Source organism: Pan troglodytes, chromosome 4 (genome assembly GCF_028858775.2).
Source record: "Pan troglodytes isolate AG18354 chromosome 4, NHGRI_mPanTro3-v2.0_pri, whole genome shotgun sequence".
In the NCBI taxonomy this organism is placed as follows: domain Eukaryota; kingdom Metazoa; phylum Chordata; class Mammalia; order Primates; family Hominidae; genus Pan; species Pan troglodytes.
Window position 1 is genome coordinate 17,120,169 of NC_072402.2, and position 22,681 is coordinate 17,142,849.

General features: G+C 37.2%; 1 protein-coding gene across 3 annotated transcripts in view; it reads right to left on the reverse strand.

Annotated features, from left to right (window-relative positions):
• Nucleotides 1-362: 362 nt before the first annotated feature.
• Nucleotides 363-22,681, reverse strand: part of RETREG1 (reticulophagy regulator 1) — a 147,523-nt gene continuing 125,204 nt past the window's right edge. For all 3 annotated transcript variants that reach the window (XM_003310633.4, XM_016952977.3, XM_003310634.6), the window contains 6 exons: nucleotides 10,663-10,789; nucleotides 8,324-8,408; nucleotides 6,167-6,304; nucleotides 5,350-5,414; nucleotides 4,978-5,104; nucleotides 363-2,557 (listed from right to left, as the gene is read on the reverse strand). In XM_003310633.4, coding sequence (XP_003310681.1) covers nucleotides 2,064-2,557; nucleotides 4,978-5,104; nucleotides 5,350-5,414; nucleotides 6,167-6,304; nucleotides 8,324-8,408; nucleotides 10,663-10,789 — 1,036 coding nt within the window. In that variant the 3' untranslated portion in view covers nucleotides 363-2,063. The remainder of the gene's footprint in view (nucleotides 2,558-4,977; nucleotides 5,105-5,349; nucleotides 5,415-6,166; nucleotides 6,305-8,323; nucleotides 8,409-10,662; nucleotides 10,790-22,681) is intronic.

Below are 22,681 nucleotides of genomic sequence, written 5' to 3' on the forward strand. Positions count from 1 at the left end.
TCATATACAAATAATATTAAAATTCATACATAGTTATAATGCTGCTGTCCCTAGAGAGCTGGCATGTCTCCTCAATAGTGGTAATAGCACATTTTTCTACCCTACCAACTTCCTCCCATCCTCACACCCCTTTTAATTTGTAGTTATTAACATTTTATTCTAGATTTATTGTTCATACCACCACAGATTATCAGCCCTTGAGTTCGTCTTCCTGTAAGGTCATCTAGTGACTTATATTCTTTAATTACTTGGATTATTTAACTTTTTTTCTCCTTAGTGAAGAAATGGAAATGACCTTTAAGCTTTTCTACTTTATAACCAAGAATATTGTTTTAAAGAAAGAAACATACACATTAAAAAAATACTGATAACGACTATTTTATAAATATGTAACTGTATTTTTCTTCCTGTCCAGAAACTGTTATTGAATAAAATTCAAGGTATATTCCTCCAAAACCCACACAGTTCAGAGATTTTCAAACACCAGGTTTCCATTTGTATTAAAATGGGCAAGATAATGAAGGCACAGGCTCACTTTGTATCAATAAAGGACATCAAACACAGTCATGAGGCACTAATGACATAAGCAATCACAAAAAGCAAGTGTTCAAAGTCTTCAGTAACTCTTCTCCCTTTAACATTTGGCAAAACTCAGTCCAGATATTTTAATACCTCAGAAAGAAAAAATAAATAAGAGTAGCTACATTAAAATGTCAGATTACTTATAATTAGTCTTTAGAAATATAACGGATAAAATGAAAGGAAGAGAACACAGATTTCCTATATTCTTGGATTATCCTTCCTTTCTGAGGGTCTCAGATGTCTCTATGCATCTGCCAAAATGCCAGCTGTACCTGAAGATTTAAGAGATTTTTGGTAGTTGCTGGCATGGTCCCTCGACACTTAAAGTTTATATCACAAAAACAAAACTAGGTTGGTTTCAGCTCTTTAGTCCTTTGTTAAAAACCATAAATCAAATTTGGTTATTTAAAAGTGACCTTAAAAAGTTTAAAGGAAAATATATATATTCTATCTTCCCAATAAGAAACAGATTTCATATTTATACTTAAATGGCAAATAAATATATTTTAAAGCCAAGCAAGTTCCTCTCCTCTATACAGACTAAGAAAACAGAGTTATTATATCTTTATTGCTGATGATCACATCACTCATCAAGAACTAGTTTCACAATTTTAGGAGACTTTTTTCATGACATAATATAAAAGATAAGGGTCTAACTTAAGTCTGAGCAGGCAGAATAGAGCTGTGCTCCCAACATCCCTATCACAAACATATGACGAATGAACAACAAAACAACTGAATCTGTTTACATCATAACCATTGTTTATGTGATACACAACTGCTTGCTTTCTATGGGTTAATACCACCCACTGCAAGACTAGAGATGGCAGTCAATGGAGCATGCTTCTTTACAAATAAGCCTAAGTCTACAACTGCAGAAATAACATGGAAATGTTTCAGTCTATCCAGAGTACTTAAATATACTTTTAAATTTTTTCCTAAGAAATTAATTTTGATAGTATTTCCCAAGTCCTTCAACTAAGATACCTTGATAATTTCGGTCTTTTTTACATCAAAATCTATCCGTTGAAAAAAAAAATTTTCCAGGTATTAGGAATAAGGAAGCTGGTAACAGCATGTATTCACAATTAATTGTTAATATTTTTCAGTAAGTTACAATAAACTGTTTTGCATGCTTGAAAAACTGTAAAGAAAAAGAATATTTAGAGGAGGATTTTAATAGTTTGGTTTTTGTTTTTTTCTTTTTGCTTTAAAAACAACCCCTAATATTTATCTCTGACAACACAGTGGTGTGTATAAAGTTCATTTCCATGCTTATTACACAAAAATAACGATCAGAAATATCAATCTATCAGTGTCAGCTGATATATATCCAATTAATTCACTGCAGGAGGGAAAATAAAACAAATCTAAAGTAATCATTAAAGCTTACAGTTCAATTTTTTTTTCCTTTTTTTTTTTTTTTCTTGTTTGAAATTTTTTTGGTGTTTTTTGTGCTCTGTTGCAAGCTGATTCCTAGATTAATGGCCTCCCAGCAGATTTGAAAGGAAACCTGAAGACTTCTTATTTTGCTGTGCTTCTGCTTCCTGGTCTTGTGTAAGTCCCAATTCACTCTCAATTTGATCCAGCTCTGACTGGTCAAGTAGTTCAAAGTCATCACCTTCTTCAGTGTCTGTGTCCTCTTCTGGGATGGGGGCAGCCTGAGAAAGTGCTTGCTGCACACCCTCTAACTGGTCTTTGATAGCTGCAGTCACTGCAGCTGTGATAACATCCCCAGCCAGGTTGCTCATCAGGTGAAAGGTTTGGTCACTGTTCAGAGGAAGGGTGAGACCAGCTGCTGATTGCGTCTCTTTGCTTGGTCTGTGACCACTGTCCAACCGTTCCTTCTTTCTCTTGAGCTCAGTGGGCAAACCAAGGCTTAATTCATCTTCATCATTTGTTCCCATGCCATTTTCTAGAGATGGAAAATCTGAAAGATCTCTAGAGAAAACTTCCTCACTAGGTCGGTCAAGATCTGTGAAATGGATAACAGAAGTTCAGACTGAAGCACCATAACAAATTTCAAATAAAAGTGCTGTCTAAAGATATCTGACTTTAATCTGAACCCTCTGGCAACCTTGGCATTCATCTAGCCTCCTGGGTCAACTTGAATCAATTTAACCACATACTGAACTCCTCCTAATCCTGCAACACTCTTTCTCCACAGGGACACAAATACTACACATCCCTCTCCATATTTAGCTTTCCTCTTAAGCACAAAACAGTGTATTTACTGACTTAACATTCACCTTTGTCTGATATTAGCTTGAGGTTTTGACTAAAGTTTAAGCATTTACTATAAAAATTCCCCATCCTGCGCCTAGGGTGGGAATTATCTTAAGCCAATGAGTACACATGTACATGAAATTTAAAATACTATAATAAGTTTCCTTGGGTTTTGGTTAATATTATCCAGCCTCAGCATTTTCATACATAGAGATCTATTTCATTGTCTGTAATCTGTGTTTGTTTTAAGCAATGAAAAGAAGATACTGCTCCTTCTATTCCATATAACCCAAGAGTTTATGGAAACATTTGGCTCTCTATAACTATAGCTGAAACTGACCATACCAAGATTTAGGACATTTGAAAGCAGTGTCACATTAGAAGGCTGATAGATTTTATTGTTTTTACCTTTCATATAAAATCTTTTAATATAACAGTTAACTCCCTGCAACAGTGATTTGAAATCTTCAATTAATGAAAAGCCTTATATGTGGCTTGGATTATTATTGTCTCTTTTGTTGAATCTGAGATGGGATGCTTAAGAACAAGGTACTTGTTATTCTTGTTCTTTAAAATATGACCTCAAATTGTAGGTACTGAAAGCTTGTAGAGCTTGAATGACCTTCAGCAATGCTCCTTTTCTAATTTAAAGGTGAGGAAATTGAGATCCACAAAAATTATGTCACCCGTTCAAGGTCATAAAGTTAGGTAGTGACAAAGGCAAGACTCCACTTGGGTCTTCCACCTTCCAAACCCATCTTCTTTCAAACACTGCACAGCCTCCCTCCCTCCTTCCTTTAAAAACAGAAAATGTCCTTTTGGAACATAAGTATAAAATAGTTCATTCACCCTCCTCCTTTATAATCTGCTCATATGTTCAGTATATGGCCAAAACAAGGTAATCCAGTGAGACTAACAAAAGTTAAGTTACTGTACAAGCATTGACTCTCAATTTAAGTTTTGGACATAATTTGCATTATAAAGAATACTGTGCTTTCCTGTTTTTAATTGTACTTATTATAAACAAAGAATATACTGGATAAAGAAAATGTGGTACACATACACCATGGAATACTATGCAGCCATAAAAAGGAATGAGATCATGTCCTTTGCAAGGACATGGATGGAGCTGGAAGCCATTATCCTCGGCAAACTAACACAGGAACAGAAAACCAAACACACTGCCTGTTCTCACCTGTAAGTGGAAGCTGAATAATGAGAACACATAGACACAATGGTGGGGAACAGCACACACTGGGGCCTGTCATAGGGTTGGGGGTGGGAGGAGGGAGAGCATCAAGAAAAATAGCTAATCGATGCTGGGCTTAATACCTAGGTGATGGGATGCAAACCACCATGGCACATGTTGACCTATGTAACAGACCTGCACATCCTGCACATGTACCCCTGATCTTAAAAGTCGGAAACAAAAAAAATAAAAAGCTTTTTTAACTTTGAAGACAAATGTGAGAAACTCCGGAGTCAGCTTTGGACTCAGGGAACTTGACGTCCATACTTCAGCCCCTTTTAATGAGGACTAGGCCTAAATGTGTAGGATTAGCGTCTATCGTTCTCTCCCACATTATCGCTTGGGACATTTCAAAGACATTTCAGGAGGTAATTTTTCTAATTTTTGATTATTTTGTTTTCAAAATAAAGGCAAATTTGGACATTGACTGATTTATTTTCCTCATACTTTTTAAAAAACAGCTTTTGATAATTCATGCACCAAAAAAACACCCTTCTAAGGTATACAATTCAGTGTTTTTTAGTATATTCACAAAGCTGTACAAGCAGCATCACTATCTAATTCTAGGACACTTTCATCACTCCAAAAAGAAATGCATACCAATTAACAGTCACTCACTATTCCCTCCATCAGTCCATAGCAGCCACTAACTTAATTTCCCTTTATATGGACTTGCTTATTCTAGGCATTTCATATAAATGGAATTACACAGTATGTGGCATTTTGTGTCTGGCTTCTTAGCATGTTTTCAAGGTTCATCCATGTTGTAGCAAGTATCAGTACTTAATTTTTATAGCCAAGTAATATTCTACTGTGTAGATATGGTGGTAACATGTTATTTACCCATTCAGTATTTGACAGAAGTTAAATAGTTTTGTATGCACTCATAAAAATAAATGTATCCAGAAATATTAGCATACCATCAGAAGTGTCTGTCTGTGGAGTGTATCCTTCTGAAAGGTTGAAGGTCCCATTATCAGTCCAGGATACCTCTGAGACGTCTGTGTCAGACACAGATAACTCTTTGGCAGCAACCGTGAGGCTAATCTGTGTTAATATAAATAAATACCAGTGGCACATTTTAACCTGCTGAAGGGAATATTTTGAAAAATCCATATGAACCCCCAAAATGACAGAGTAATAAAAACCAAATGGATATTTTTATTTTGAAATCATTCAGTCATCTTACAGAAATATGAGGAGTTTATTAGGAAGATCATTCAGCTTTGTATACATAAATGCATTTACAGTCAAACCACACGGGAACAAATTGAAAACTAAACAAAAAATACCTTAGGACAAAGAGCTGAAAAGTCTAATTCACTGTCATCTTTGTGACTTTTTTCTTTATCTGCTTCTGTTGAGGAAAAAATTTGGAAGCTTTCAGTTTCCTAGCCAACTCAGACATAGTGCATTTATTTCATTATGTATTCTTACCCCACATTTCTCATATTCTCCAAATACAAATATATATTTCTCATATTCTCAACTACAAATATAATTAAATGTTTGCACATAACAAGCTTCACATATTTGCAAAGGAAATGATCCACATTAGTGGCTCTCTTAATATTGTCCCTGAAACAGCAAAAGCATCCTCCCTGGGAACTTTTTAGAAATGCAGATTCTCAGGCCCTACCCTAGACCTACTGAATCAGAAACTCTGGGCTGGGGCCTAGCAATCTGTCCTTTAATAAGCCCTCCACGTGACTCCGATACATTCTAGTTTGAGAACCTATAAGGTCATAAGCCAAGTTAAAAAGTAAGAGATGATTATATTGGCTTTTCCTGTATTTTCTTTTTCTTTGTGATAGTCCAACCCAAAATAAAACTAAGTAAATCATAAGTAGCACAATAAAGAGTGTTGAAGCCTTTTCTTTCTCCCCTGACACTGTGGATTAAAAAGTCAATTTATTTAATTGTATATTTGAGAAAAGAAGGAAAGCCCAAATAGGAAAAGGATATATATAACTTTGAGGGAGATTAGCTTCTATAATAATATTTAGTAAAAATCTAAAAGTATCCTCAAATGTATTAAATGAATTTCCTAAAAATAGCTCGCTAATGTCTCATTTCATGCATAGAATCTAAAATATAAACTTTACCTACCAGATCTCTCACGTTTCTTCTGATTAATATATTCTCCAATTCCAAAATCCAGTTTCAGCAGAACTGACTTAATTTTGCTGTAAATTTTTTGTCCAATATCATTACATTTAAACAATGGACACAAAAATGCACACAGTACTGAAAGAAGAAAGAGAGCAGAGGTAAAATGCCTTTCCTTTCAAAAGGCTACGTACATTTCAGTATTTCACAAAATACTACATTTCTTTACTGAAAAACTTGTTTTTTTAAGGGAAATGCCGTTGTGAAATAAGTTTATAATTTCTATTCTTTTTCTGTAAGGTAAACATTTTCTGCCACCACCCACAAACACACACATGCATCCCACACTTACACAAGTTTATAATTTCTATTCTTTTTCTGTAAGGTAAACATTTTCTACCACCACCCACAAACACACACATGCATACCCACACTTACACAATGCTCAGAGTCATTGTTTCCAGGTGCAGTTAGATCAACTCCCTCCTTTCAATCCTTTTATTCTCAAAATTTATAGAAAAATTACATGCCTTCCAGACAACAGTCCTGGTTTAACTGTGTTTATTCAATGCCATTTCACCATGGGAAAGTTATTAGCCTCTCATCAATAATATTAGGATAGTAACATTATTTCCTGGGGTTGTTGTGAAGCATAAATGAAATCAATGCAAACCATCTGAATAATGCCTTGCCCAAATTATTCTTTCATTCCCCAGTCCTCTTCTCCTTTACCTCCTAAACAATGTCATCATGAGGCTGATGTTATATATGACTTCTTTTGGGGAGAATGGATTTGAGCTCTGACCATTTGCCATTTGCATTATGCATTAAGAATACAAAAAGAAGCAAAGATTGCCACACTCTAAGTATTGTATTCCTAATATTTATTTCTTTGTTCGTTTTAGGAAGTGTCCCGTATTATATTTTAAAATAAGAGCTACAAACTCAAATGTCTCTAGAGGCCAAGAAATTGTATGTAAATTTTAAAGTCCATTGTAAGAAAAATTGGAAAATATGGGGGTATGTTAAGTGGAGAGTGCCTGCCCCATCGAAAGGTAGCAGTGCCAGATCATAGTTTTCAGGTGAAGAAAATCCATACTTTTTAATAACATTTTTGGGTGGTCATTGATGTATAATAAAATACAGGTATTTAAAGTGTACAATTTGATAAATTTTGACATATGCATACAACTAAGAAGCCATCACCATAATCAAGATAGTGAACATGTCTACCAGCAGACATGAAGTTTTCTCATGGTTTTATTCAACCTTCCTTCCAGTCTCCTGCCTCTTCTCCCTGCCCCCACCCACCTCGTCCCCAGGCAACCACTGACCTGCTTTGTCACTAAAGATTGTTTGAATTTTCTGGAATAATATATAAATGGAATCACACTTTTTCATCTGGTTTTGTCTACTCAGTCTAATTATTTTGAGATTTATCTTCAGTGTTGTATGTATCCATTTTTAGTGCTAAGTAGTAATCCATTATATGGATATACCACAGTTTGCTTACCCATTCATCCAATTGATGGATGTATGGATTATATTCTGCTTTTGGCTACTACAAATAAATCTGTTATGAACATTTATGTCTTTGTACTTTCATTTCTTTTGGGTAAGTACCTAGTTGTGGGATAGCTTTGTCATGCAGTAGTTTTTAAGAAACTGCCAAACTGTTATCCAAAGTGATTTTAACATTCTACCTACCCCCCAACAGTATGTGAGAATTCCACTTGCTCTGCATCCCTCCTAATACTTGATATGGTCAGTATTTTTAATTTTAGCCATTCTGGTAGGGATGCAATGGTATTTCATTGTGGTTTTAATTATTTCTTTGAGCCAAAGAACATGCACGAAGGCAAAGGTGTTGGTGTGTTTTTGGGAGGTGGGGCATACAGCTTTATGTATACTTTTACTGACAAAATTTAACATAAAATCATTCACTTATAATTCTGCCTTTTGCAGCTATTCTTCCAATTTTAAAATAGAGACATGTCTCTAGGAAAATGGAGAAACTTTGTACAGCAGGAGATTAAAGAATAATCAACTTGTATTATAGTTAAGAACTCATCCCCCCTCTTCAAACTACAGGTCTGTTGACCATAAGGTGATACCATATGCATCACAAAACTTAGCCATATGTTCTACTATACTTACACAGTAGATAGCTGAGTATAACCCCAGGAATGTAACTTCCCAAGATCGTAAAAAATGTGCACACACTACAGACCAGGAGACAAAACTGGAAATAATAGAAATAACATGGGATAGTTAAGCATAACACCAAGATATTTTGGAGCACAGGATACACACACAATTGTAAATCTATAAGTGACCGGTATAAGTGACCTATCTGGTTATTACAGATTTTTTCCAAAGAGCATTATTTTGCACTAAGGGCTGACTAATGACTGCTGCATTCAACCAGTCTTAGTCCATTTCAACACTTGGTAATAATTATTTTGAGGACACAGGAGCTAATTTCTGGCACAGAGAGTGACAACTCCCATTACTCATGCCTGTGGCTATATTACTGCCAGGTGCAAGAGAACAGAAAACTATTATGTTCCCAGAAACTTCTTTTACTTCGCTCATTTAAGGAAATTAATGCGGCCTGATAACTACATCTGAAAGTTCAAACTACCACTATAAGCCCACTGAAATTCATAAAAACACAGCAAAACAAGTTACAGAAATTAGAGGTATCTACACAAATCTAACGTAATTTACACAAATCTAATGTAATTTATAGCTGCTAAGCTGACAGGATAAATTTATGGCCATCACTATCCTCTTTCCTAACCATATATACTGCTCAAACTGACCCCACTTCTAAGTCACCTAGAAAAAAACTGCCATTGAAATGAAACTCCTACAGTGACATGTTTATTTTCCTTCTGTCATTTATGGTTAAAAAATCTTGATTGTTTTAAGAAATTTAAAAACATCAGAAAATATCCTTAATTCCCTTTAGAAACATCAAGGCAGAAAAATGTTCCCATAAAGTCTTCACCTGATTTTTCACACTCCAGTCTTAAACTGTCTTATATTTTTGCATCATCTTTAAACAGTGATAGTAAATTAAACTGATAAGCAAGCAAAGGAAAATCATTAAGGGAGTTTCTAAAAGATACAGGAGGAAGGAATACATACCTCTGACCAATAACTGATGATGATAAAGAGCAAAGGGGTCTAAATCTAAGTTTAATTTTGATTTTTCATTCTTCGGTACAGAGTTAATAAATTAACTAGTCAAAAGTAGATTAGATGACTTGTGGAACAAAATTAAGAGCTGTTTCTAAAACAGCAAGGGCCCTTGAAAGAATTTGGAATTCTATAAATGAAATGGAAAGGCCATAAAAGTCAAAGGAACAAATAAGCCAAGAAAAGCATTACTATATCCAGGATTTAGTTTTACAAAGGGATTTCATATTATGCCCTACATTTGTAGCATCATCATTTTAAGCTAATTGACTTGGGGCACATTAATGCAACCCAATGCAGAAGTTTGAAGTTTAGAATCTTCCAAAAATACATTTAATCACTTCAGTAAAATCAACGTCAACAGCACATCATGCCCCAAATATAGGTATCTATGCTAAAAAAAAAAAAAATGCCTTCAATGAATAAAAAAATGCATCCAAATGCAATACTGCCACTTTAATACACTCAAAATGTCTCCAAGCATAGTTCTATTATTTAATACTATTGAAGTTATGATATTGCCTATACAAGGTACAAAGACAGAGATTTTCAATGCTGACATTCCTAGCTCTTCATTCTATCCACGGGTGGATACTCAAGGAGCTTGAAAGCAACACTGGAATAGACAAGGTCTATTGATGGTTCTGCACCTCACCCAAGCTATCAAGACAGTTGATCAGAATTAAAGCTGCCTTTATGCATAAAATAATACAAGTATGTGCGCCACTCCATGTAATCCCTTCCCAACCATGTAAGACACTTCCCCCTCATGGGTTTTATCTTAATTGGAAAAATACTCATTTTGTTTATATAATCACTATGAATGTTTTTGCCAAAAGTTTTCTTTCTTAAATAAGTAAATCATACAAGAATCTCCACTTTTTAGCTTGAAAATAAGATTCAGTTATCTCCAAAAGCACAGTCAAAGAACTATGTATTCATTTCATCTCCCTTTGACTTCAGCACCAGGCTAAATACGATAACTGAAATTCTTAAGACTGTTTTCTCCCTAGTCTTGCTGATAAGACCAATCACCATTCATTTTAGCTAATGAGCTAGATAAATATATATAAAATGTAAAACCAATCCAATTTCACAATGTGAGGCTGAGGATTATCTAGTGTTCGCACACTCACACATCTGAACCTTGCTGATACCAGCTTCTATGGCATATGTTCTTAGTATATTATATTTTAAATTGGAGAAATCTGACAAGCTGATAAAATAGGTTAGTTCATTTGTTTCCAAGTAACTGAACATTTTAAAACATACTCCTTTACTGGAAAACTTGCCTTGCCAGGGCTCTGCTGTTTAAAAAGAGACATTTCTTGAAGAAATATGCTGAAATTCATCCATGATTCTGCAATACAGTGGCTGAGCCTGGGTCTTTCATCTGGTTTGGAATTGATAACTTCCCAGCTAAAGAGACAAAAAGAAAAAGATATTACTGAACTTTGGATGATTCATTCAACATTTATGGCTTTGGCAAATATTTATTGAGCATCTACTGTTGGCCACACTCTCTGGAAAAGCCCTGTGAATTCAGAAGGGAACTATCCAGACACCTGCTTCAGGAAACTCACATGCCAAAAGAAACAATTAGCTGTCTAATTAATTGTCTGTTTACAATCAGGGAAACACTCAGGGAGAACAGGGTGAGGCTTAGGGACATCTTTAATGAAGAGTCATTTTAAAACTCAGATATGGGATGGATCAGCAGGTTAATCATAGGGTTCCAGGTAGAACAACATGCAATATATGCAGAGGCCCTGGAGTGGGAAGGAGCTTAAATGTGCTATCCTATTGAGTCTCAATGTGACTCCAGCAAAGTCAACCAGAAGAAAAACATGTGAAGCTGGAGAGGTAGGAGGAGACTAGGTCATGGAAGACTTGTTAGAAACGTCTTAAACCTTAAGGATTGGGAAACCACAGTACTTTTAGAGAAACCTTGGAATTAAGCATACAATATTAAGAATAAACACCAACAATGTATTTTCAATATATACCATGGTTGGAAAACTCTATAGAAAATTGTTAAAAAGATCTTACAATATCCTCTATTTTTCCAGAGTACATTTTCCTAATCATCATCTAGAATGTGTTGAGTGTGATGCATGGGCCGGCAACCAGCTTTCTCCCTGCCCTCATTTTCCACAGGAACCTCAGTGAGCTAAAAACTAGAAACAATCACTCCAGGAAGAAGACACATGTAAATACATGTCATTCCCTAACATTACAATGACATAAAGCTTAATTCCTGCTCTTGCAATCCTAACTCATAAAAACATACCAGTTCAAACAAGCCCTGTTAAGAATCCTCAAATTCATTCATTTAAGAGATTATTGAGAGATATGTGTCTACCATGTTGAAGGCACTGCCACAGAGCTATGGATGTGGCAATAACAAAAGCAGCAAAGTTTCTAGAAGAAGACAAGAATTGTTAGTGAACTATCATCTGAGCTATGGTAGGGTACCAGGGTGAGGCTGATCTCTGGATTCAATTCCAGTAGCCCTAAGACAAATCAAAACTACCTTTGCCCTTAGATGCTCAACTATACAGAAGTTTATGTACATACAGATTCTGTGACTTTTAATATATTTTGAATAGTAAGGCAATTTGTAAATTACAATTCCTTTTTATAAAAATAATTTTAATCCAAGTTTAAATGAGTGCAATGGCATATTTTAAAAGGGGGGAAGTATACCATTTTCCTTCCTCTTTGTTCTTTCAGCCTCAACTAATGCTCTGGAGAGTCACTGAGCTACCAGTTGTCCAGGCTGATGTTATTCCTGCAGGTAGATTTCCTGTCTGTCAGAAGAAATGAACTTTTGGGGATGGTTTATGCATCCATTAACTCTACCCACTCTTGAATCACTGAGCATATCTGTTTTCAGGGGGCCATATCTGGCACCAGGTTTGCATACCCCATGATTCCACATCTATTAAAATACTAAGTGCATAGCTAAGAAGCAGATATCTGTGGCAAAATCTTGCCACAGATATCTGCTTAGTGGGAAAAGATTTTGCACCAGAGAGCAAAGGCTATATGGCAAAGGAAATATAAGGTTATTAAAATGCAGTCTGTTTTCTCAGAATATTATAGATTTGCTGCAAATTGGCACAGACAGGCTAGGCTACTGTTCAGTTTAATGGGACCATGAAGATGACAGAAAACATTTTAATTTCTGCTCTCTATGCATATTGAATAATTATTTAAGGATTCATTTGAACTGTTTGCCCAATATAATTCTAACAAAAATCAATGAAAAGCTATAATGGAAGGATTTGTTATTTTCTTTTAAAGATTAAGATGGAATAAATGAACAGTTCATAACTCCTGGCCTCAAACAATCCTCCCACCTTGGCCTTCCAAAGTGCTGGGATTACAGGCATGAACCACTGCGTGAGGACAAAAAAAAATATTTTTTTGAATGAATAGTACTTTGTACAGATGCTGGAACTTTGTTCTAATATCATCTTTAGGATTCATGTCTTGGAAATGACACCATATCTATATTTGTTTACATATTTTTTATTACTGCTTAAGTAAATGTCCCCAAATTGTAAAAGAGCCTAGTATAATACTAAATTGTCACTATAGAGATAATGCTAGAACAAAGACTTCATATAACTTAAGGTGTTTTATAGAGATTACTATGAAATAACTAAACACTCTCTTTTGCATTTAAGGGTCTTATCTATTTTCCACAGGGGACTTCAAGTGGACACCATCTATCCACTAATTTATTCATTTATTCAATAAAAAGTTATTAAGTTCCCCCTTTGTGTCTTGCATCACACTAAATGTGGAAAATACTGTTATTTCAAAAACTTGAATGCTGGTAGCACTATTCCTCTGTGTCTATAGATAAACAGTATTTGCTGGAAAGAAAGAAAAAAATACGCAATCTTTGACTATCTTCCATAGTCATAAGAAAACACTCTTAATTATATTACATTTTTCCCCTTTTAAAAAGCTTCATATAATAGTTTTTTGGGACAATAAATTTCATCATTACTTACATTTTTATTAACACAATAAATTATAATTGATATTTGAATTGTTATAATCACAAACAGAAATGAGAAATTCATTGTGTACAACTTGAAAATAATATCTAACCAAATGGGTTTGTAAAGAGTAATAAGTGTTTGAGATTAAAAATAAATGTTCAGATTGGGCTGAATAAAATTTAATCGAAATATATACGATTTAAAAAGAAAATGTAAGTTCCAGGGTGAAGAAAAGATGTCACTCCACATCTTTTCTTCTGGACCAAAAACAGGTGCTCCCTGGGAGTTTAACAATAGTCTTAAATTGCCCAGTGATTAATTCTGAGTACCATAGGAACTCACATTTCTATAGTCTTCCAGTGAGTTTCCCATTAATTTATGTCACCACAGTTCAATTTAGGTTATACAGAATTAGATAATTTGACATGAGACGGGACATTTGATGTCAACTTTTCAAATTCCCTTATTTTATAGGTGAGGAACGTGAAATCCAACTTTTTGCAGCTAGTGTGAGGCAGAGCCAAGACCCAAGGCCAGGACTCTGGGTTTCCAATACAGTTCTAATCCTTTAAAATGTGTGCCCTCTTCAAAGGGTGAATACATTCAATGATATTCTTTGAAGAGACCACATGGCAATTCAGAATGAGAAGGAACATTTCATGTTCCTCACTCCTTCCTAGAACCAGAAGAGATGAGGTGTGATTGACCAATACCAACGTGCCATCATGCAGGACCAACCCTTTCCAGGAAAACAGAGCACTTCATGTACAGAATCCAAACACTCAGCAGAAACCAAGATCTACGCTTAGTGGTTGGTTGATGTTTAACACAGGTGTCATCTGCACACACACACATACACACGCTGAGTTGCTACATAATGAAACTCTAGATTTTCCCAGAGAGCCTTATTTGGAAAACACATAACTAGAAAAAAGATCTCCTGTGAATGCTGGGCAAGGCTTGGGGAACAGATCTTTTCCATGGTGTGTAGCTGTCTTCCCACCATCCTTGGCACTGATCACCATGCAACATAAGGCCCAACTAACATAAAAGGAAATGAAAATACCTAAGGCTTCAAAACATTTTGAGTTTGTACTAAATTCCTAAACAAACAATACAAGTCTTCTGTGACTGACGCTCAACTAAGGGAGAAAATTCATTACCAGTAGCTTTATTAATATTTCCTCCTTAGTTTCAGAGAGACCATGCACTTTCCAAGTTCAAAGGGAAATAGGTTCTTTGGTTCATCTTTCTATCCATCTCCCCTCCCTCTCGCCAGCCTTCCAGCTTTCTCTCACACTCTTGCCTTCACTAAGGAGTGAACTCACCACACACTCCAGCCACAAGATAAAGACCATTTAAGAGTCACCCCCCGATGACCATCATCCCCAACTTTCCATCCTCATAGCCAGTCCAGTTCAAGTAGTTCCCAGGGAGAAGTCACTACAAGCCCCAGCCTCTACATGGCCATGCCATCTATCAAATGGGCTTTGCTCAAGGATCTGTAACTGTAAATGATTCCCAAAAAAGCCCCAGCAGATGCCATCTGGTTAAGTTTTCCTTCTTACGGAAAAACTAGTCAGGTGTTTTGATGAAGGCCATTCTCCAATCAAGCAATTCTTTATCAAAGAACCCTAAGCCAGGGCAAAGTCCTTTTTCAGCAGCTGAAGAATTTCTGGTTTTACCTGCCAGTGAAACTCTAAGGGAACAAAACATGGAAAGATGGCTCCTAGATAAGCAAACTCACTTTGTCCACAGAAAGGAGCTTTGGCTTCTCAGTAGAATTTCAAGCCAACATCCCTTCTTTCTTCCTCCCTGTCCCTATTAGAATACAATTTACCATATACATTGGGAGGTCTGGCCAAATAAGCCCTTCGTGCAGTTCCTGAAGCTGTAGTTGTGAGACACCCAGGGCGCTGTTTAAGCAGCAGCTGTGTGGGCCTTACTGAAGAGACGGAGATGGAGCAGGCCTGGGTGAGGCTCAGAAATCTGCATTTTAACAGGTGTCCCAGATGATGCTGAGGCAGGTGTTTCTTACCTTAAGAGTCACTGTGAGAAATACCCTTGATAAAGTAACACTGAATTCCTGTCCTACAAATAAAGAGGAGGGAGACTTCTGCTTCTGGGCAAGATGGTGTGAGAGGGAGCTGATATACCCAACCCACTTGAAACAAAGAAAATCTATGCAACAACGATTTTCAAAACTCTGGGCATTAGGCAAGGAAGGACAGTGACTCCTAAGGGATGAGAAACCAATAAGAGAGTTATGTGATCACCCAGCTCACTGCCTTGAGTGTTTCCTGGCCTGGGAGCAGGGGCAGCAACCCAGGTACCATCTGGCAACTCCCTGAGTTGAGGAGACATTGCTGAGGGTCCAAAAAGGTGATCCAAGGGGCCAGAGTTTGCAGGACCCAGTGCCAGAGAGCAGAGCACAGTACAGAGGGAGATAAAGGGAGAGGTCTGATGTGGGGGATTCCTGGAGTCTTCAGCTGAGGCTTTGCTGGCAACAGGCGTGTGAGGAGCCCCGAGGCCAGGAAAGAGCCATCAGAAAGGACTAGAAGGAACAGTGTCTTTGGCCAAGAATGACACCTGGTCCCACCAACTAGACTGAAAAACTTCAAAATTCACAGACATGGGTAGAATACTCAGAAGGGTCTTGCCTCAGTAGCAGAGAATAATCAGTCCTAAACTAAATGCGGCTCTGGTCCTAACAAGTCTTAAAAGCAGACCTTAGGCCGGGCGTGGTGGCTCACGCCTATAATCCCAGCACTTTGGGAGGCCGAGGTGGGCAGATCATGAGATCAGGAGATCGAGACCATCTTGGCCAACACGGTGAAACCCCATCGCTACTAAAAGTACAAAAATTAGCCAGGCATTGTGGCATGCGCCTGTAGTCCCAGCTACTCAGGAGGCTGAGGCAGGAGAATCACTTGAACCCAGGAGGCAGGGGCTGCAATGAGCCGAGATAGCGCCACTGCACTCCAGCCTGGGCAACAGAGCGAGATTCTGTCTCAAAAAAAAAAAAAAAAAAAAAAAAAAAAAAAGCAGACCTTAAAAGGATCAAACTGATTTTAAGTGATTCAACCGCCAACTGTAGGATACAAAGTGGTGAGTTTTGTTATGAACAAAATAACTCAGTCAAACCAGGATGTGAAGCAGTTCACTTATTTTACTTTCATGTGTATCTTTTAAATTATCATGTACCTTTGTTCCCTTAAAAAATATAGTTATCGAAACAATGTTTAAATATTATAAGATTTGTCTTTGTGTAGTTTAATGCCTGCATAATGGAATTTCTAATGCACTTGGCTGGCAGTTTCAGAATGCAGCACACAGTATTCTCCATTAGGGGGTTCTGTAAGACTAAGAAATAGGACACACTTGTGCTCTTTAAAAATAGATTGTAATTCTGTAAGACAGAACATGTGCTAGCAGCCTGTTTCATCCCTTTCACCAATAGTATCTTTGAGCACTAGAAAAAATAATGCTGCAACAAAATGAATCTTGGCATAGAAGAAATACTATCTCATTATCATTTAACTTCTGTTCGTTTCAATAAATATGCAGTGAATGTACATTAACTGTCACCATTCCTGGCTCTGGGACTGAGAGCTGACTAAGGCACAGCCTGTAACCAATAAGTTAAAGTGTACATGTGACCCAAGAATGATGCAAAGCATACACACACTGGTGATACATGAAACTCACCTTTAAAAAATGGCATTTAATTGTATCTAGGGCTATTGGAGATACATGAATTTGAAAACTAAGTTGGGGATTGGATATATGAGGAGAGCTTGTTAAATGTAAGATCTTTTCACTATTGTACATTTTACAGGACAATGTTTTAGCATATACTAATGAACTTAAAAGTGTTTTTACAACTCAGTTATTTTTGAAAGCAAAAATTATATTTTTAATATATCAAAGCTAAAATCTTTTCACATATTTCTTGAGCTTTAGATTTGAGAAGATAATTACCAACCAGAGATAGGAAACCTGGAGTAGATGGAAAAAGAGAGGGAGGGAAAAAGTATATGGGAGGCAGGGAGAGAATATGAATGAATCCTGATAGTCAGGTTTGAGTTCTTGGGTCCTGTTGGGCCCAAAAGGCAAGGTGCAAAGCAAATCCACCCATGGACATCCCCCATAATTGGAGCCAGTTCCCTTGTGCCTTAAGCTGGTTTCTGGCATTTGTAAAACAAAATAAAGTGTCCCATGTTTCAGTGGGAGCAATGGAAAATTGTTTAAAATATCTTAAATTATGAATAAATGTAACTATTAAAAAAGAGTTATAAGATTACACAGATTACTATGACAGTTTTATTTAGGTGGCAATTTGTAGTAGAAAGGAAAGATGCAATTAGGTTATATAATAAATCAAGCAAAGGCAGTTTGTTAACAATTCAAATAAAGGGGGTTACAGGCACCATAAAAAAGAATAGCTAACACTCACCAGGGGTCAGGTAGTGAACAGCATCTTATAAACTTACTACTTACTTCAATCCTTACAACCAACCTGTGAGTGAACTACTGTTTATTATTCCTGTTCAACAGATTGAGAAAGTTGAGGCCCAGATACATTAGCTATCTTGTTCAAGGTCACAGAATGAATCCACAATGGAATAGGGAAGTAATGCATAGAACTGGGAATGCCCCTAATGTGGGGCGAGATACAGAAAAAAACACTCTCTGGATTGGAACATGGGGACCATTGCAAAGATGAGTAGGGAAGCACATTAGGGCAGTGCCACAGGCAGGATTATGGATCCCTAAATGCCAAGCTGCACAAATAGAAATCAAAATAGTTAAAAAGCGGCTTTGGTTCCCAGGTGAAACTCCTTGGTCCTAAGGCGTCTAGATTCTTATTTTCTCTCTGAACCCCTCCAGCTGTTCCTAAATTAGTACCCACAAAGTGATTCCATAATCACGAACCCAACTTCACAAACTTCAATTACAACACGTGCCCATAATAACCATGACCATGGCAACTATCTGCTAAGCTCTCCCTGTGTGCCAGGCACTATGTTAAGCACTCTGCCTGCATTGTCCCAATGTCCTCCACATGATCCCCCTATGACCCCATCCCATTACAATACCCTGCAAGGCAGGGTTATCTCCATTTTACCCAAGAGAAAACTGAGGCTGAAAAGGGCTCGAAACACAGCAGATCTCCTGGTTACTGACCACGACCGTCGCATCTGGTAACGTTCTTTCAGGGCAACTATGAATTGCAATTAATTTATGACATTTGTAACACTGACTCCCTGTTAGACTTTAAATCCCATGAAGGAATTCTTGGACAGTGCTCTGTCTTCAGTAGCTAAGACAGAGCTTGACATCTATGAGGCACATAAAAATATTGAATGAATATAAACAGTAAACATCCAAAGAATAAAATATCAAAAATAATTAACAGTGGTTATTTGGTGGCACCATGCTTTTAATTCACTTATCTGAATGTTTCTATACATTACATGTTGGTAATAATTAGCATGCATTCCCTTATATGTATAAAAATATACAAAATAATAGACAAAAAGTCCTATTAAAAATCTAGAAAACAACTGTCATCTATATGGAAGAGTTTTGTTTTGTTCTTTCTTGCAAATGGGCAGTTAAAATGCCTTCAAAATTAGCTAATTAGGAAAGACGGGCCAGGCACAGTGGCTCACACCTGTAATCCCAGCACTTTGGGAGACAAAGGCAGGAGGATCCCTTGATCCCCAGAGTTCAGGACCAGCCTAGGCAACATGGCAAGACCCTGTCTCTACGAAAGAAAGGAAGAAAGAAAGAAAGATGCTTCATATATTCCAAGACTTTCTGGAACTGAAAATCGGTATTTCATATGAGATTTCTGCTGGCAAAACTTGAGCCTTAATGTGTGACTTGGGGATCCCTGGATCCATGAGTATCTCCTGCGGGCACTGTTCCCACATGGCCCACCAGCATTTGTGATATCAGTAGAGAACAGGACTGGGCCCTGACGAATATCCAACCTTCACATGAAATATCAGAGAAAAATGACTCCCTTTTTGGTTTTGCTTTTCAAGTTTTTGTAGGGCAACTGCACCCCGCTGGAGAACATTTTCAGACAGTGTTGTCCTCTCTCTCTCTCTCTCTCTCTCACACACACACACACACACACACCATTCTTGTTAGGTTTTAACTTTTTCACATCCTTATGAATTTATAGTGCAATAATCATTTCCAAAGATGTTTTGATTTCTGTTATAATACCTCCAGAAAGTATACATTATTTCACACTACTCATTATTTTCTTTTCAATTTATAAGAAATGGAAGTTGAAGCCAAACAATATTTTTCAGAAAGTTTGCTAAGTCACCATTCCATATTGACAAACTTAAAAAAAAAAAAAGGATTTGTTATAACTTGTCACCTGGCAACCATGACAAACAGCTGCTGCAACCATCACACCTATAAATATGCTTTGGCTTGGAGACCTTTCATTCTCAGCTAGTGACTAAGGGTCTCATGCTCTCTACTGGTAGTGGACATCTGTTGATGCTAATTCCTGTCGAATTTTTCTTAGAAAGGTCAGTCAGTATCTGGTTACAGATTTTAACATTTCTTAGTGTAATGTGTTAGAATTTTTTTTAATCCTGTGGATACTTATTATGTTCCTCTGTGTGTAGGTGCTTGCATATGACTGTATGTAGGCTGAGAAACAAAATAAAAACAGATATATTTCTCTGCATGAGCACTCACTGAATTAGAACCATGACAACGCAAATAAGATTTGTCAACTAGAGGATTAAAAAAAGCAAACACAAGATTAAGAAATTACATAGCACTCAACTTGAAGCGTTCACATTCTCAGGCCAATTAGCCACGTGAGCGACTCCTCCCAAGGCCAGGGACCAGAAGGCGCCAGTGAGTGCTGGCTTTTTCTGCCTGGAGAAGCTTTCTGCCCGGAGAGCCCCATCTTCCTCAGAGCAACTTAGTGTTCTATTTGGGGTTCTCCCTTTTCTTATATCAAGTTTAAAACGACTCAGAGATCAGCTACTTACTTTTGCGATTGACCCTTTCCACCTCCTATCTCAAACTGAGCACTGCTACTTCTCCAGGTGATCATCAATTATCCAATCCACCTAGATCATTTGGGAGGCTGACACTCAACTACCCATCATAGTATTTATTACAGTTTCAAGTTTCTATGAACAAGATGCCAAGTATAAGTCATTTTTCAGCGTTTTTAATTTTAACATTTTAATAACTAGACTTTCATAAGCCCAGGGCATGAGTAATGCAAATTCCATTACTAGCATAGGACAAGCACCTACTTGAGACCTGCAGGAGATTCAACACCCTTTCATTTGTGAATGCCAAGATTTGCTTCAATCACTGTCCCTGAGGGCAAAAAATATTTCTACTTTATCCCTGAAGGACAGATAATATCAGATAGTCAAGAAACACTCCTCAAGGAAAACAAAACTGTTATTGTGAAGCAGGCTGGCTCATTTAGATATAAGTCTTTTCTTGCATTCCACTGAAGATCCACAATTTCTGATGAATTTCAACCCAGGGTTTACTGTAGTTGGAGTCAAAAGTAAATGTCCCTTCCCTGCATTGCAACATTTGGCCTACTTATATGAAACCTGTGAGGATACTAAAAAATATGTTTCCTACAGCACAAAAAAAAGTCATTAACAATATTGTTCCTAATTTTGCTTTTTAGAGATGGTACCCACCATACTGGTCCTGAGCACCAGGTATATACAACTCAAACACTGAATTCTCAAGTTTCTCCAAAGTGCTTTTATTATGAAGGCCAATTCAAATTATTTTTGTTTGGAGAATCAGCCTTTGTAATAAAAAGCAATAACCTGGAAGATGGCAAACTTGGAGTGACTATCGCACATTGAGATATTCAGTCAAGATGCTGGGCTGTTTAATTAGGTCATATTCCCAACTTAGTCCTTTAAAGAGTGTATCTCTCATTTATGTTCACATAAATAATCAGAGGCTTTTAAAGGAATACACTCTTACTAAAAGAATCAGACCCTTATCAGTCACAGAAAAAAATGGCAATGCTTGCTAAACTTGCCCTCAGTCTCCCTCAACAGCAGATTTTGAGAATAAGCTATTATGTAAATAGTACATGTATTAATGGTAAATTAATAAATATAATATTCAACAACAGTATGCAGGGAAGATGGGTATGGGTATGAACTTGGGATTATAGATGACACAAAAAAAATGGTAGAAAGTTAATGACATGGTTTGAATCTGTGTCCCCACCAAATCTCATGTCAAATTGTAGTCCCAAGTGTTGGAGGTGGGGCCTGATGGGAGGTGGTTGAATCAGGGGGCAGACTCTCATGAATGGTTTAGCACCATCCCCTTGGTGCTGTGCTCATGATGGTGAGTGAGTTCTCAAGAGATACGGTTGTTTAAAGAGTGTGTGGCACCGCCCCCCTGCTCTCTCTTACTCCTGCTCTGGCCATGTAAGACGTGCCTTGCTTCCTCTTTGCCTTCTGCCATGATTGGCAGCTTCCTTAGGCCTCCCCAGAAGCAGAAGCCACTTTGCTTCCTGTAGAGCCTGCAGAACTACGAGCCAATTAAAACTCTTTTCCTTATAGATTACCCAGTCTCTGGTATTTCTTTATAGCAGTGCAAGAACAGACTAATACAGAAAATTGGTACTGAAGAGTGGGGGCATTGCTGTAAAGATAAATAAAAATGTGGAAGCAGCTTTGAGACTGGGTAATAGGCAGAAGTTGGAAGAGTTTGGAGAGCTCAAAAGAAGACAGATGGATGAAGGAAAATTTGGAACATCCTAGAGACTTGAATGGTGGTGACCAAAATGCTGGTAGTAATATGGAAAATGAAGACTAGGCTGATGAGGTCTCAGAAGGAAATGAGTATCTTATTGGGAACTGGAGCAAAGGTCACTTTTACTATGTCTTAAGCAAGGCAACTGGCTGCATTGTGCCCCTGCCCTGTGAAACTCAGAACTTAAAGAGTGATGATTTAGGTATCTGGTGGAAGAAATTTCTAAGCAGCAAGGTGTTCAAGATGTAGCCTGGCTGCTTCTAAAAACCTATGCTTATATGTGTGAGCAAAGAAATGATGTGAAACTTGAACTTACATTTAAAAGGAAAACAGACCATAAAAGTTTGAAAAATTTGCAGCCTGGCCATGTGGTAGAAAAGAAAAGCCCATTTTTAGGGGAGGAATTCAAGCAGGTTGCAGATATTTGCATAAGTAAAAAGGAGCCAAGTGCAAATAGCCAAGTCAATGAAAAGCCCCATTGTCAAAGGCATTTCAGAGA